This window comes from Paroedura picta, chromosome 4, assembly GCF_049243985.1.
Source record: "Paroedura picta isolate Pp20150507F chromosome 4, Ppicta_v3.0, whole genome shotgun sequence".
Classification (NCBI taxonomy): Eukaryota; Metazoa; Chordata; class Lepidosauria; order Squamata; family Gekkonidae; genus Paroedura; species Paroedura picta.
The window spans coordinates 69,487,922-69,504,921 of NC_135372.1; the positions used below are offsets into that span (position 1 = coordinate 69,487,922).

Genomic DNA, 17,000 nt, shown 5'->3' on the forward strand with positions numbered 1-17,000 from the left:
CGGCTCCGCGCTTCCGCAGAGGGACTGTCAGACTCGGGTTAAACCATAGAGTCCGCATATTAATATCCAACCCGAACTTCCGGTTTTATTGGAACACCGTGGTTGGCTGTGAGATTGTGAGCGCCCTCTATCCCTTAGCCGCCTCGATGATGGAAGCCTATGCCCCTTGCATAGAAATTTGGGACGGAAGTGCTGATTGGAGCTGGGCAGCATGTGACTTCAGTTCTGTTCTGGCTTTATGAGGATTGCCGCAGCTCTAGGGGATTAACAGCCCTCACGTGAAGCGCCGCTTGCCTGAGGGGACGCTGTGGAGTGTGCAGCAAGATTTTTATTTGTCCCTTGGAAGGGTGAGAACGCTAAGGGGAACTTCTGGGCGCTCAGTCGTGTCGGGCCGTCGCAGCAAAATAAAACAGGAGTCCAGTTAGGCTGGTAGCTACCAATAGACTTCTGTTTTATATTGTAACAAAAAAGGGAGTTTGTAGACAGCAGTGGTGGTAAGAAAGGCTTACATTGTCACGCTGCATGTTCTTATATGGGCAGCAACGTGAGTTGGATTGTTATGTAGTAATAGAGCTTCGGTGCAGGGCTCGTGGGAATATGTTAATTCATATATCACACCCACACATCTCTCTCTATATGTATGTGTATATTTGGGTATATTTATGTATATGTTCATGTGTAGATAGATATCTCAAGTAGGGTTCCCAAAAGTTTTCTACTTAGTGAGCATGCCCCTTTTTGGTGTCCATCCTCTTTTGGGCCCTTTTAAAAATACACTGATGAAAATGTTCTGTTTTGGGGTTGAAAGGTTAGGAATATTTCACAGCTAAAGTAGTTAGAGCATTTGAAATGAGATTTGTTATCGTGATCACTTGCTTGAAGTAATCATTTGGGAAATGTGTCCTTTGCTTTTAAACATGGTAACCCTATTATAAGACTTTATATTTTTAAAAATGCAGCTTTGAGTTTAGAAAAAGGATGTGGCTTGAATTTTTTTGTTGAGCATTTATGAACTTGTTCATAGTCACAGTATTGTAGTGAAAAGTGAACATTTAGCATCACATTCAAAAACAGTAAATCCCAGAAACAACCTTTGAAATACTGTGTAATCTATCTAATGACAACTATAAATGCAAGGAATAAAGAGAGTAGCTTAGTGATGCTGTATATTTGAAGCTCTCATCTGTTATGAAACAGACATTAGGGGCAAGTGTGAAGTCCAAGTTACCCAACCTTAAATTATGTTTGACCAAATGTATGAAGTTGTCTTATCTCCTTTAAGTCCTGTTCACGTTACAGCAAATGCACATAGATTCTGTGTTTCGTGTACATCTCATTTTTCTTTATAAGTGCATTGAGTATTATGGTCAATGCATGTACAGCTGAACATATGGTTGAACATATGCATTTGTTTGCACACTGTTGAATTACTGGTGGAAAAAGCAATCTGCATGTAGCGACTGGACAGATACTAATCCTAGATGCTTGATCCCGCATTGATCCTGATGGCTCCTTCCAACTCTATGATTATATGACCCTTTCCCACTTGTATTAATTTTGGGGATGTTTTCCACTGGAATTCTTTCTCTAGAGCTTGAGGTTAAACATTAATTCCCTTTCAGAATCACTAATCCAGAAGGGTCCAACAATTAAAATATTAGGTGTTTTTTGTGAAGCAAATGTCAACATTGCTAGGGTGATGTAAGAGATGGAAAATGGGAATGTAAAAATAGGGGGGTTTATATTAGCGATAATTCTTAGACTAGGGTTAGGGTTAGCTTAGATATGGGTCCAGATGAGGCTTTTGTAAGTTTAGTGGGAGCTTTAGAGTTGGGAAAGGTGTTGTGACATAGTTAGGAAAGGCTATGGAATGTATAATTACCTTTTGACATTGTATATATAAAAATATAGGGATTTATATCAGTGTGAATTCTCAGGCTAGGGTTAGGGTTAGCTTAGATATGGGTCCTTTTGAGGAGCTTGTAGGTTTAGTGGGAGTGTTAGGGGTGGAAATGATGTTGTGACATGGTTTGGAAACTGGAAAGTATAAGTATTTTTGACATAATTGTAGATGTAAAAATATAGGGATTTATAATAGCGTAGATCCTCAGGCAAGGGTTAGCTTAGATATGGGTCCTGATGGGGAGTGTTTAGGTTTAATGGGAGTCCAACAATTGAGCTTAAACATTAATTCCCTTTCAGAATCACTAATCCAGAAGGGTCCAACAATTAAAATATTAGCTGTTTTTTGTGATGCAAGTGTCAACATTACTAGGGTGATGTAAGATGCCATGGTTTGGCAATGCTGTGGAATGTATTAGTGTTTTTGACATTGTATTACATCGAAAAAATAGGGGAATTTATATTAGTCTAAATTCTCGGGTTAGGGTTAGCTTATATATGGGTCTGGATGGGGCTTATCTAAGTTTAGTGGTAGCTTTAGGGTTGGGAAAGGTGTTGCGACATGGTTAGGAAAGCCTATGGAATGTATACCTTTTTACATTATTGTATATATAAAAATATAGGGATTTATATCAGCGTGAATTCTTCGGCTAGGGCTAGGGTTAGCTTAGACATGGGTCCTGTTGAGGAGGTTGTAGGTTTAGTGGGAGTGTTCGGATTGGGAAAGGTGTTGTGACATGGTTTGGAAAGGGTTGAGGTGGGAGGCGGTGAGTTTTCGAACCCCTTTGCACTCCTATGTGGGGTGCCACAAGGGGTGGTACTCTCCCCCACCTTGTTTAACATCTACATTCGGTCAGTTGGTCCGGAGCTGTGGGCTGGGATGTCATCAGTATACGGACGACACCCAGCTCTATCTCCTGATGGATGGCCAGCCGGATGTCCCCCCTGATATATTCGCCAGTTGTTTGGAAGTGGTAGCTGGATGGATTGGGAAGAGTCGCCTGAAACTCAACCCCTCCAAAGTGGAGGTCCTGTGGCTGGGTCGAAGGGGACAGGAACAGAAAGTGCGTCTTCCCTGTCTGGATGGGGTGCAACTGACATCTGTACCACAAGCTAGGCATTTGGGAGTGACTTGATGCATCCCTTTCTATGGAGGCTTACTGACCATTGATAAACGCATCTGGTCAGTGGTGGCATTAGTATGTATGTGCACTTGGATTTTAATGAGGCTACATTTCTAGCCTTGGGTTTTTAAATTTTAATATGTATTAATATTTATTTTACAACTCATTTTACCCTACAGAGGTACATTTCCCTTATTTTGACCCTTTTTTTTTGAGTGGAGGTGGCTTTTTATACTCCAACATGTAATAACTGGCATTAACCACTAGAAATAAATTTGGTTGAATGTGTAGTGGCAAGCTTTAGCTGTCCTAGTGCATATTTTAGGGAAATGTGTATAAATGTTTCCTAAGGTTCATTGAAGTGGATTTAAAAAAATATGGTTCTTAAACATTGCATACTAAAACCATTGCCATTTCTTTTGCATTTGAGATGACATACATCAAGCTGGCAGTAAACATTCACCTTTCCCCTGATAACTAGCAGCATTGATGGGATCTGAATGGGCTGAACTAATGATAATATACCAAGAACAAGGGCCTTTTCGCACGGGGATCTTTGTTGCAAATTGTTTGCGGAATGAAAAATCGCTATTTAAAATAGTGGAATTCGTCGTTATGCACACCTGCCTTTGTAGTGGAATCAGTTGCGTTTTTTAGCGTTTCCCACAGGCTTCCGGTCTCGGCAGAAATCGCTAGAAAGGAAGCGCTATTGCCAAGCTCGTCCCGCCCCTGGCCGTCAAGCAGCCAATGGGCAGCCGTTAGCATGCTCCCAAACAGCCCCTTTCCCTTTAAGAAAGGTTTTTTTTAAAAAAAAAAACAGACCCATAGCAACGAATCTAGGTAGATTCGTTGCAACGGAGAGACCCATCCAGCTGCCTAATGTGAGCTGTCGTTTGATTGTATGATCGTTGGCACGCTGCCTCGAGTGATAAAAAAAAAATCCCCCCCCTCTCACGGGCCCGATTTTCGGCTGAATTAATGTGTAAAAAATAAAGGGACTTTATTTCAGCAAACGGGCTTTTATGTGGTTTGTGCTTAGTGACTAAAGGTGAAGGACTGAAGCCAGGGAAGCCTCTAAACAGAAAGAGGCTCGCTGGTGCGTTTATCCCCGCTCGCTCGGAGAAACAAAAATGGCGATCGCTTCGCCGGAAGTTTGGAGGACAGGCTCAGGAGGAGGGACTTTGAAGAACCCGCAACAATGGTAACGCACAGGTCTTTAGCGCTATTGTTGCAGATTGGTTGCAGGAGTGTATCGCTATCCGGAGGGTGAATCCACTTTTCTGGATTCCCCTGAAAGCGCTACAACGAAGCGCTTTTTGCGGGTCGGTTTCAGGATTGTTGCAGATTGTCTACGACGTCGTGGGTTATGGCAAATTAGTAGCGTTTCCAATTAGCAACCATTGTGCTATTTTGAAGCCGTGCGAAATGGCCCCAAATATTATTCTGCTCCTGTTCAGTGTAGAATGGACTAATTATCTTTTAATTTTTTTTAAGTACAATTTTCTGAAGATGGGACCCCCCCCCCCCAGATACCTTATTTCCAAGCTGATAGGTTTATTTGAATGCATTTTAACATGCTTGATGTATTGTATAATTTCAGTTTCTTTTCCACATTAGTTGATCGTATTTTTCCCCTTTCTTTGCAAGCTAAAGAAAACCCCAAAAGCAACACATTGTGGAATAGAATGAAATGCGTGGTGAACCTCTGATTTACATTTCAGAAGAGCAAGATTTTTTTTTCATACTTTCCCTTTGAAGTGGAAAAAGCACTGAAGATTAACACTCCGAATCTTTATCATTTGAGTTTCCAAGTTACTATGGCAACAGGGAGAGCTGTGATGAGAGCTGTCAGAGTGTTTGAATTTGGTGGCCCTGAAGTGCTGAAGCTGCAGTCAGATGTCTCCTTGCCAGTTCCAAAAGCCAACCAGGTGAAAGTGAATGCCTTAAGTTGAGATTTAAATAAATGGAATTTTATTGTTTAACTAATTCATAATAAATTCTGATAAAATTATACAAAAGACATGTCTGCAGAAGAAAAATAGATCCAGTATGAAAGAATAGCACACATTATTGTTTAAAATGAAACTTTTCCATCAGCAACTGAATGACTGATGTAAAACTAGAAGCTGACTTTATGTACTTACATATGAACAACTTACACATCTGTAACCGCTCCGTGGTAAAAAATAAAGGAGTAAGCCCTGTGTGGGAGGAGTTGGTCCGGGATGAGGAAGCCCACCGATTGGGGTCTTGCCCCTGAACTGACAAGCAGAGGGCCCAATTGGCTGGCGCAAAGCAGCCGATTGGGCCCTCCCCTTGACAGCCTGCCTCCCGGACTGCCCACCCTCCACTGGAGCCTGCCTTGACCTGCCGGCCGCCATTTCAAGTCTCACGGCTGCCGAGGAACGTCACCACCCGACCGCCCTACCCTCCCAGGTGGCGTGCAGCCCGCTGGCCCCGCCACACCCCGACTTCGCCTGGAGGCCGACAAGCCGTTTGCCCGGCCGCATGCCTTCCCAACCGCCCACCATAGCCTGCTTTCGCCTGCTCGCCGCACTTCCATGCCTGTACGCCGCCAACGCACGTTGCCCACCCACCCTGCTCTCCCATGCGCCTCCAAGAGCACTGACCGCGCCGCGCCCAGACTTCCCCACGGAACCGTCGAAGCGCTTCGCCACCCGGCCGACTCCCGATCCGCCCACCCCCCACTACAGCCCGCCTTCGCCTCCAGCCCACTATTGTGAGCCTGCCGGATGCCCAGCCACGTTGTCGCCTACCCTCCAATGCGGCCCGGGAGCGCCGGCCCCACTGCTGCCCCAAATTGCCTGGGACCCGACGAGGCAAGTTCCCAGCCACCCACTCAGCTCCGCTGCCGCTTTCCGCTACGCCTTCTCCCTCCCGACAAGCCCTCCCCATCCCCACTCACCTCCCCATTCGCCCCCCCACTTCACACCCCTCCCCATCTACACGCGGCTCCGCTGCTGCTTCCCGCCACCCGTTCTCCCCCCCTCCAAAGGCCTCCTCATACCCAATCACCTCCACGTTCTCACCCCCTGCCAAGCCTTTCCCACCACCCATTTTCCCCCCTAACACTCCCGAGCCCTCCCCATCCCCGGTCACCTCTGCATTCTCCCCCCCAGCTCCCAATCTCTCTCTACGCTGACCTCCGCTGACACTTCTCTGCCCCGCCTTCTACACCCTCTGCCGCCTCTCCCATACCCCACCCATCCCTGCTTGCCTCCGTCCTCACTTCTACGCCCCACGTTCTCCACCCCCATGCCGCTTCCTGCCTTCCACCGGACTCTTCGTCCTCCATTCCTTCCTTCCTCCTTTCTCCCTCTCTAATTGACTTTCATTCCCTCTTCCTTCATCTCTTCCTCCCTCTCTCTCTCTCTCTCTCCCTCCCTCTCTCTTTCTCTCTCTCTCTCTCACTGGCTTCCTTCTGCCCCTCCAGCCAAACATACCGCTAGTGCCCGCTGCATTTGGGGTGCAGCGGGCTTAATTTCTAGTTATATATATTATTTACAAAGCATGCATGTAAAAACATCCAGTTGCTTTTGGCTGTAGAATTGTTCAGCACATGCCATTTTCTTCTTCAGGTTCTGATTAAAGTTTATACCTGTGGCGTTAACCCAGTGGAGACCTATATTCGTTCTGGGACTTACGCTAGAAAGCCAGCTTTGCCTTACACACCAGGTTCTGATGTGGCTGGGGTAATAGAAGCGGTTGGAGAAGATGTAACTGCTTTCAAGGTATTGTTTACCATCAAGCTGTTCATTTCCTATGTATAGACTTGGATTTCGATCCAGTGGAAAACTTCTGTTGATGGAAGGGAATAGCTTTTTACTGATTCCAAGCATATGCCAACTATTGAAGACAGTTGTTGGTAACTAATTTTATTTGGATTTTTATACCATCCTTCCATACGGCTCTGAGTGGTTAATTAAAACCCATCATGTAGCATGAGGTAATATCAGAAGAACTATGAACAAGATGGAACTTTCCTACTTCTCCCTCCCTCCCTGAAGTTCTACTTCTGAAGAAATGCTTATACTCACAATGGGAATAAACTAAGAACATAAAATATGTCCTGCTGTATCAGACCATCTAGTCCAGCATCCTATCTCACACAGTGGTCAGCCAGTTTGTCTGGCAGTCCAACAACAGGGAATAGAGATTAATGATGTTGCCTTCTAGCGCCAGTATTCAGAGGGTTCTGGTGTAGGATCCCAAGTACGTTGCCCATTAAGTGTTTTTAGAAGGTAAGAGGGTCCAGGTGGTGTTCTTGTCCAGCAGGACTTTTGATTAGCTATTGGAGATCTTATTGGCTGTGAAAATTTTAAGAAGAAGAAGAGTTGGTTCTTATATGCCACTTTTCCCTACCCGAAGGAGGCTCAAAGTGGCTTACAGTCACCTTCCCATTCCTCTCCCCTGTGGGGTGGGTGAGGCTGAGAGAGCCCTGATATCACTGCCCGGTCAGAACAGTTTTATCAGTGCCGTGGCGAGCCCAAGGTCACCCAGCTGGTTGCATGTGAGGGAGCGCAAAATCAGACCTGGCATGCCAGATTAGAAGTCCGCACTCCTAACCACTACACCAAATTGGCCCTGAAGAAGCTGCTTCAACAGCACCTGCCACCACAGGATAACGATCTATATACTGTGTGAGTAAATAGAAGCTGCCTGAACTCAAGAAAACATGTTCAAATATGTCAATTTTAAAAGATAACCTGTTAAACAGAGCTTCTGCATGAAATGTTGCTGCGTTACTATTAGAATTAGACATGACCTTACTCCCTGCTATTTTGTAGTTTCTGCTGCCTCCTATATCAGGCATTTTAAAGATACTTTTGCTCCCAATGTCAGAAATCCAAAGGTGACTGCAGGCTTAAAAATTTGGGAATTCTGCCCTAGTGGAAGGAAGAAATTGAAAAGAAAATCTTTTTTCCCACTTTGCCAATGGAAGTGTCCTTCTACTGGTAGAAAATAACAGCCAGATAATGCACCCTGTTTTGTATCTGCAAAACCATGGCCGAGAGCCAAATCTATCAGTTTTAGATCCCTTCAAAGAGACGGTCATTTGTCAAACCAGTCTGAAAAACTGAGCTGCTTATGAGCTAGCAGATTCAATGGAGAAGACAAAATAATATCTGCTTTCTAGCAGATTTTTTAAAAAATCACTTCAATCTTGCAAGGCACTTTGGAGAAGTCTTTCTAACAACCAACATTCATGTGAAACTGGATAGATCATAGACTTGCATTCTTTCTCTGTAATTACTTAAATTGTTGTAATGGTAAGGAAGACTAATTCAGCATGTCAAGTACAATGGCATTGTCCTGTTCAGAAGTCCCAAACATGCTGCTATCTTCATTTCCATTATTTGAGTTTGTGAATGACCCCACTTAGGATTTTGAGCTAAGTATTGCTTGCCAAAAAGAAGGAATGTTTAAAGTATCAAGAGCTGCCTAAAATGTTTTTCTTTCTGTTAAATTGTTAAAATTGTGGTAAGTTGCACCTCTTGTTATTTCTGGTGTTTTATGGATTTGCTGATTTGTGTATTCTAGGTATAGATGGGATAGCTGCCTAGCATAGTTCTTCTGTTATCCTATCACCTATAAGAGAATTTTATTTCTTTTGTGAAAATGCTTCTTAATATTTAAATTTCAAATTATGGAACACAGTTCGTCACAACGATTCACTTGTTGCTTGTTTTTTTCTACCAGAACGGAGACAGGGTTTTTACTCTTGGTACCATTTCTGGTGGCTATGCAGAGTATACCGTTGCCTCAGTTGACACAGTCTTTCCCTTGTCTGATCAACTGGATTTCAAGCAAGGCGCAGCTCTTGGAATTCCATATTTTACTGCATTCCATGCTCTCTTTCAAAAGTAAGATGTCACATGCTGAAATTGGTCATAGGCAATTCAAATAGAGACTCTTTCCTCCTTATCGTTGGGATCATATGTGTTCCCTATCATTCTTCTTATGAATTAATTTCCCATAATTGTGTAGGGGATGTAGAGCTGGCATAAAAGAAAAACACTTTTGAAGTTGAGGAACAACATGAAGAAAATCTTGATGGCATCTGCATATAAGAAACTTGTTCTGTTGGCAATACAGCTCGGGAAGTTGTGATCTGAAGGAAGTGGGTTACTGAGTATTCTAGAGCAGTGGTCCCCAACCCGCGGGCCTTGGTGCCGGGCCGCGGCTCCTTCTTCCCTCCCCCCCCGAAGCGAGAAGCTCGCCAGGCCGCGAGCAAATCGGCCGCCAAAGCAGCCGATTAGCTTGCGGCCCGGCAAGCTTCTTGTTTCGGGAGGGGGGGGAAGAGAAGCTTGCCGAGCCGCAAGCTAGTCGGCCACTTTGGCGGCCGATTTGCTGGCGGCCGGGAGGGGGAGCCGCGGCCGCCGGCATGGCAGCGGCGCAAACGCGCGTGCGCGGCAGTCCGCGCACTCGCGTTTGTGCTGGGGCTGCCACGCGTGCGTGGGCCCCCGGGCCACCCTCTCCCCCCACTCCGGAGCAGCGGTCCGTGGCAGCCAAAAGTTTGCGGACCGCTGTTCTAGAGCCTGTCACATACCAAATTATACTGTAACTACTCGATGAAAATTAGAGACATTTGGGGAAATTCTGCTGCTGCCATGAATTTAGTACATGAACTCTAAAATACTGGAACTATTTCCAGTTGAAAAAAACAGGTACAAAGTACACATTGAATATTGTCTTGGTTTTCATTTTTATAAGTTTATACCATGGTTGCATAGTGGAATGTAAGGTTTGTCATGTTGATGGTATGAATTTTCTTTTCAGAGGGAATGCTAAAGCAGGAGAAACCTTGTTAGTCCATGGAGCAAGTGGAGGAGTAAGTATCTTGAAAAATTAAGGGGCTTTAATTGTAATTTTATAACATTATATAGTGATATAATCCCTACACTAGTACTAAAAATTGTGGATTGGAACTTACGTATCACCTGCAGAAGATGCTGGGCAGAGTATATCTTTCTTTCCTTGGAAATAATCTGTGAGCCCATATTGAAGATAGAGGAACCCACATAAATGATAAACATTGCAACACAAGTGGGAGTGTTGTGTAGAGGAAAACTACTGAAATCTCCCTATTAGCAGAGACTCTAGCCTCAGTAGAAATGCTGCTGTGTAAAAGGCAAGTGGGATGCTCTTGTCCGCCTTTCCCTCCTTAGTGCCAATGTGTGTGTTGTATTAGTATAAATCCTCTGATCTCTGGAATCACTTTTTTATGGCTCCCAGGTAGCAGCTGGAGAAGTAGGCAGAAAAAAAATCTGCTTCTAAAAGCTTGCCTTGAGATCCAATTGTGAGTCAGTCTTCTGTTGATTCTCTTCTGAATCTGTGGTAAATATGCAATCCTGAGGATGTTGTCATGTTTGTCCCTGTTCTGTACATGTAGGCATCAAGAAGCCTAGATTTCTTAATGTCTTCTTTCAATAGTTTGTTAGCCTTCAGTGGTGCAGAGGGAAACCAATGGGAAATTTGTAGGTCTGTGGGTTGCTTGTGGAACTAAACAGGACTGCCTAAACAGGACTGCCCTTCCATAGTGCCTACTTTCTTCCACTTTGCCTCCAGTTTCGTAGTAGCTAAATACTTGTAAATTGTTTGATATTTAATTTTCTTCGTTGCACATTGACCAAAGCGCTTTTTTCTGTACAAAATAGTGAGTTCGCCTTCTTACATAATAAAGGTATTCTAAGCACAGCTGCTACTGTGTTAGGAGTCTTTCAGGTGCATAGTTTTCTGCATAGTATTCCCAGACACGTATTAATGATTGTAATAATATGTTTAGTGCATTTGGATTGGCTAATGAAAGGAATCATACATTTGACAATCTTAATCCGACTTAATTACACAGTACAAATTTCAGTTGAATTTATGGTATTAGTGTTTACATTTAATCCTTTCATGACCTGAGGCCCATGTACTAGAAGAATGGCCTCCCAGCATTTCCACATGGCAATTCCATTCTTTCCAACAGGGCCTATTGCCAGTGCTCCTTTTTAGATACATTTGATAATTGTCTGAGATTGGAGTTTTGCAGTAACTGAAGAAGAGTTGGTTCTTATATGCCACTTTTCTCTACCTGAAGGGTCTCAAAGTGGCTTACAGTCACCTTCCCATTCCTCTCCCCACAACAGACACCTTGTGAGGTGGGTGAGGCTGAGAGAGCTCCGATATCACTGCTTGGTCAGAACAGTTTTATCCGTGCTGTGAGGAGCCCAAGGTCACCCAGCTGGCTACATGCGGGGAAGGATCAGGGAATCAAACCCAGCTCACCAGATTTGAAGTCTGCACTCCTAACCACTACACCAAACTGCCCCGTGTCTATGAAACAGCCTCCTGGAAAAGACCTGTTGGAAACCTTATTGGATATAGAAAGCATGGGTAGTATGTTCTGCACAAATGAGCCCTCTTTCTGTCCCCAAGATATTTAATTAATTAATTAATTAATATTTACATACCGCTCTCCCCAGATGCTCAGTGCGGTTTACAGGAAACAGGAAAAAGATACAGATAACAGCAATAACATTATAACAACAATAACGTTAGAGAATGATGGAACTGCAAAAGAGCCTCAGCTCAACTCTTACTGGGACCCAGTGGGTTAGGTAGATTGGTCGCAGTTGTAGTAGGAGGGGGGCTTGGGGGCCATTTGGAAGCAATGGTTTGGATCGATTTCAACCAAATGCCTGGCTGAGAAGCTCCCCTTTGCAGGCCCTGAGGAACTGTTTATTTCAATCTTCTAGGTTGGAATAGCAACCTGCCAGATTGCAAGAGCTTATGGTTTGAAGGTTTTGGGCACAGCTGGTACTGTGGAAGGAATGAATCTAGTTCTGAAGAATGGAGCCCACAAAGTATTTAATCACAGGAAGAAGGATTACTTGCCTCAGATTAAGGTAATGCAGTTATATTTCTGTTCCCTCACAATATTCAATGCTCAATATAATAGCATAGGATCTCTGGGCACTACTGGAACATTGACAGAGTGTGGTTACAAGAGGCAGAGCTAGTCACAAAATGGCTGTTGCAGGAGGTGTACCTAACCTCAAAATGTCAAAGTGACAAGTTACACATATCAGCTCATTAAAATGAGAGCCAGCATGCTTTATTGGTAAGAATGTCAGACTAGGATCTTGGAGACTCAAGTTCAAATTCCCAATCTGACACCCAGGTTGTTGGGTGATCTTGAGTCATTCACACACTAACAGCCTGGAGTACCTCCCAAGGTTGTGAGGATAAAATAGAGAAAGTGAGAATGTTTCATGCCACTTTTGTGGACTCATTGATGAAAAAAACCTGGAGTGCATATAACTGAAATAAATATCCAATTCAGACAAAGGTACTGTTCAACAGGATGCCAAGCCTGTGGTATGCTAATTAGCTATAGGCCCTTCAAATGTACCGCAGGCGTTCCAAAAAGATGTTCTAGTTAGATGCAGTGAGGGTTTCACCTCTGCAGTCCAATCTTGTTTAATCAGAAGCAATCCCCACTGTGTTTTTAATATACCATTTCAGATTTGGACAGGAAAACCACTTTTTAATATAAAGCTGTTATCAGCATTGTACCATAAACAAACAAACAAACCTTCAAGCCGGATCTGCACCAGTATATGCTATGATGAAACCCCAGCAAAATAACAGGCATGTAATGGGACAAGACCAAGGGGAGAGTTCATTCTCTCTCACATGCACTAGAACACGTAAAAAGAGCAAGCAAAGGAAGGATTAAAAAATAGTGTTTTACATCTCCTGGAAAGGGGCTGCATGAGCTACCACTCAGTACATCTGCAACCCCCTGGTAGAGTAAATAGCACCCCCTGGGGCCTTTTGGATCAGGATGACCGCATGGGAGGAAGCTGGAACCCTTCCAGTCCCACATTGCAGTCCTGATCCAAACTGAGTGCCCACAGGGAACTTCCAAGGTGCTATATAATACACATCCCCATGGTGACTGAGTGTGAAATGTAATCTATTGTTTGGGCCAAGGGGAAATCTTTTCCAATATGGTTCTTACTCAGCAGGCCCTTTTATGAGTATCCATATAAAATTTAATATAGCTGCTTCTGAAAACAAACTTGACAATTCTATGCGTAGATATAGGACAGTGCAACAGTGCCAAATCAGGACTACATGTGCCAAGATTTCTTGGTAGGCAAAAATATATTCCTCTGTACAATCTCTGCCCCCAAGGCTCAGTGAGGGCAAAGCATGCCTATTGGCCTTTAAGAGCCCCAGAATGCTGAATCTGGCGGTAAGGCAGAGGGAATTTGCTTCCAAGTTGCAGCCTGTTCTTCAACATTTATTTATTTATTATTCCATTTCTAGGCTGCTGCTCCTGGGTCTGCCAGCTCCTGGCGGTTTACAACAAACAATTTACAATAAAACTCCTAAAACCCCCAACCCCTCCCACCACACCAGTCCTCACTATCCTTGCCCCCATTACTGTATTTCTAGGGGACCTGCTTCAGTTAGGCACTTGGAGGAGGGGCAAGATCTTCTTCCCTCTACCTGGCCTCAACTAAATGTCTGGAGGAAAAGCTCTGTCTTGGAACTTGGCTAGCTCTGTGAGGGCTCTCGGCACTTCTGGGAGCTCATTCCACCAGGCAGGGGCCAGGGCTGAAAAGAACACAATGAAAGGGAGAGAGAAAAGCCACTCAGGACTACAGGAACCACTTCCTTCTTGTTTTACCTCAAACATTAGCACTCTGGTCACTTGTGCTAGATTTCTGAAATTCAGGATGTGTTTAGCTGGGATCTGGCTGGCTATCCCCAGGCTTAGCAGCTGTACTATTTGGGTGGGGAAAGGTCTCTCTAGCTGTTAACTACATTTATACCGCTGCCTTTTTACTCGTGTCCCAGCTTCTCTATTACATAATGGTGGTGATGGAAAGTGCTGCCAAGTCAGAGCTGACAACTCAGGGTTTTCAAGGCAAGAGATGTTCAGTGGTGGTTTGCCATTGCCTGCTTTCACATCACACATACGTAATACCTCACTTGAAATGTTTGGCTTAAAATGGAGTTTGGTGTTTGCTTAAACAGAATGTATTTAAGTGATCCTGTGAAGTCTTTTAGACAACTTGATTATGTTGAAGTAATGAAAGTAATGCAGCTGTTTGAACAATGCATGCAGAAGAACTGCATTTAGCAGCAATGACTTAACCTTTGGGTATTGTGAGTTGTGATTCCCCCCCCCCCCTCAAATCTTTCAAACAGGAAATGTGGACAATTTTGTCATGTGAAATAATAGATTTTATTTCTTTGTAGGAAACTACTGGTGAAGAAGGCATAGACATAATTATAGAAATGTTGGCTAATGTTAACCTTGCCAATGACTTGCTACTTCTGGCAAAAGGAGGAAGGGTGATGGTAAGTAGTCATTTCAATTATTTCATTATAAGCTTAAAACAAAAGCTGCAGTTGTCAATACCTCATTTTCCCCCAATCAATTTCATGCCAGATTGTGGGAAGCAGAGGCCCCATTGAGATAAACCCTAGAGATACTATGGCAAAGGAATCAAGCATCCGAGGAATTTCTTTATTTTCCACATCAAAGGTAAAATCATGCAGTTTTTACAGAAATCATTTAGATAAGCTAGCAAATGTTTTCCATAACACTGTCTCAGAGGAATGAGCTGCTCTAGTTCCAGTGTGACCTTCTAAAAGTTCCTTTTAATTCCTTTAACACTGTTCTGTCCTGCATGTATTCTTTTCACATTCTAGGAATTTTATGTAAATTCTTGGGAGCTATTTACTTCCAGTCCAGTGGACTGATGAGTGAAATAATATTCCAATTATGTAAGTATTTTAAGATTTGATCTTACAATTTGGTGTGCAAATGTTCCATTGACATTTGGATGTTGGGTAACCAGCCCTCATATATGGATAAGAAAAATTCTAAATACATTCTTCCTGAAATGTTCAAGAATTACAGTTCTAGGGATGGATCCAATCTAAATTGGCCATTTCCATTGATTTCACACACACCTTTTTTCTGTTGCTGCAGACTCTGCTTATGTCATTCCTTAGGGTCCCCTATCCCCCAGGAGCAGCATTTTATGGGAATGGAGAGGGAGGCGTGAAAGTTCAGCTCTTTTGATTGGGAAATTTAGGCTAGATCTCATTTCTGGAGAATGGAAGATTTCTTTCCTGTAAATATTTAATTGCAAATGTTTTTTTTTTCTGTTTAGGAGGAGCTGGGTGAATGTGCAAATTTGGTCCAAACAGGTATAGAAGCTGGCTGGCTGAAACCAGCAGTAGGCCCTGAATATCCATTGGAGAAGGTGACAGAAGCTCACAGAGATATAATCCACAGCCAAGGTGCTTTGGGGAAGATGTTGCTTCTTATTCATTAAGTACCTATGCATTATTGTGAACAATGATCACAGTATTCCTGGAATAGTTTGCAAATTATGAATTTGGGATGTAAGAAACAACAGTTGCAATAGTCTCTGACTTGAATATATTATACCAGATCTAAAGATTAGTTATTAATGACTGAGTGGCCTGTGATATTCTTTGTTTTTTGTATGGAGCCTATAAAAGATGTCCTTTCTGCTGCATTCACATGGTGCTACTGTCGGGACTCTTTTTCAATGTACTTGCTGAGAACAGAATTGTGTCTCAAATCCCTGTTCATTCAAAATAAAGATACATATGATGCAGTAAATAGTTTATATGTTCTTTTTCCCCTTCTTTTGTACAAGAAGAAAACTCTGCATGAATATGATATGCATTTGCATGGCTGGGGCATGTAACCAGTACATATTTACTGCCATAACATGCTAATGTTCAATATCCCTGAGATTTGCAGGAATCCAAAGATTTAGTCATGACTTGTGAACTAGTATTCAATAAACATAAATTCCAGGTCTAATCTGAGTTTCCTTTTGGTGGTACTTGTAGTATGTTCTCATTTATGTTACTTTGTCTTTGTCTGACATTTTAACAGCACTATGCAAAAAAAAATGTTGCAATTGCTAAATTATTTTACCACATCTCATAAGGTATTGAATGGGGTGAAGAGCCCTGCCCCTTACCTGGGCTGGTAGTGGCCCTGGGTGGGCAGTGCAGGCTGTGCCAATGGTCAAAGCAACCATGTTGAGCTCCCAATAGAAGCCCCACCCAAGAACAAGCCAGGAAGGTCTGTGCAGGCCACATCATGGAGAAACTTGGCTGGGATGCTTCCCAAGCTGGCCACATCCTCCATGCAACATGAAGAAGAGGCAAGGCTAGATTGCTGAGTCACACCCACGGGCAGTCCCACTGATGAGACCAGCAGCATCCACAGCCCTCTTAGTCCAGCTTGGGCCAGAGGAGAGATCCTGTAAGTAGTAGAAGAGGAAGGAGCACAGGAAAGGAAGGGCTGGGCCAGGATTCCAGCCACCTCTGCTGTCCGCACCTAGCAGGCCCATGCCTTTTTCATGAGGCCTTTAAAAAGTCCAGGGCTGCCCCACACAGAGGAAATTCTTCAAGCAGCCAAGGAAGATGATCCATACCTCTACCCTGCAGTCAAAGGAGAGGTGTGGAGTTAAGCTATAAATCTTGAGAAGTTAATAGAAAGGCTTTATATAAATTCCCTCACAAGAAGTTGAAATTTACAATTGTGTGATCCTTTGTATTATGTTCAATGAGAAGCATGTAAAATGGTACTAAGGCAGTAAGAAATAGGAGCTAAAATCTATCATTTTAAATTCATTTTACTCTTATATTATGTAATATAATATATGCTACCCTTCCCAGAAGGCTCAGGGCAGCTCACACAGGGTAAAAATACAACACAGCTATGCAATATAATATAACAAAGTTTATGATTTAAAAAATTAAAATTTAATTTATCATTTAAACCAGGCTTTATCATTCAGGGTTTTGTGAAACCTTGTGTTTTCCTGACGGCCTTGGAAGGTTTCATGAATGGGTGGGAGTTAATTAATTTAAAAATATTTTTTAAAAATTAGT

The 17,000-nt window shown here is 43.3% G+C and overlaps 1 protein-coding gene across 5 annotated transcripts; it reads left to right on the forward strand.

Annotated features, from left to right (window-relative positions):
* Positions 1 to 121: 121 nt before the first annotated feature.
* On the forward strand, positions 122 to 15,711 carry CRYZ (crystallin zeta). Of its 5 annotated transcripts, XM_077333329.1 has the most exons (10): positions 122 to 347; positions 4,674 to 4,954; positions 6,626 to 6,778; positions 8,748 to 8,911; positions 9,828 to 9,879; positions 11,792 to 11,941; positions 14,310 to 14,411; positions 14,503 to 14,598; positions 14,766 to 14,840; positions 15,233 to 15,386. In XM_077333329.1, the coding sequence occupies exons 2-9, from the start codon at positions 4,844 to 4,846 to the stop codon at positions 14,814 to 14,816; spliced, it is 879 nt and encodes a 292-aa protein (XP_077189444.1). In that variant the 5' UTR covers positions 122 to 347; positions 4,674 to 4,843; the 3' UTR covers positions 14,817 to 14,840; positions 15,233 to 15,386. The 5 variants fall into 5 exon arrangements, 4 of the variants coding, with proteins under 4 accessions (XP_077189444.1, XP_077189441.1, XP_077189442.1 ...); XR_013230191.1 differs by having other exon boundaries at positions 14,503 to 14,840; positions 15,233 to 15,407; XM_077333326.1 differs by lacking the exon at positions 14,766 to 14,840 and having other exon boundaries at positions 15,233 to 15,711.
* The last annotated feature ends 1,289 nt before the right edge of the window (positions 15,712 to 17,000 follow it).

What these genes read in the sequence shown, in the direction of transcription:
- CRYZ (XM_077333326.1), top strand. Translation starts at nt 4,844, where the DNA reads ATGGCAACAGGGAGAGCTGTGATGAGAGCTGTCAGAGTGTTTGAATTT. An exon ending in AAGATGTAACTGCTTTCAAG is followed by an intron (nt 6,779 to 8,747) that starts GTATTGTTTACC and finishes TTTTTCTACCAG; the next exon opens with AACGGAGACAGGGTTTTTAC. An exon ending in CAAAAGGAGGAAGGGTGATG is followed by an intron (nt 14,412 to 14,502) that starts GTAAGTAGTCAT and finishes ATTTCATGCCAG; the next exon opens with ATTGTGGGAAGCAGAGGCCC.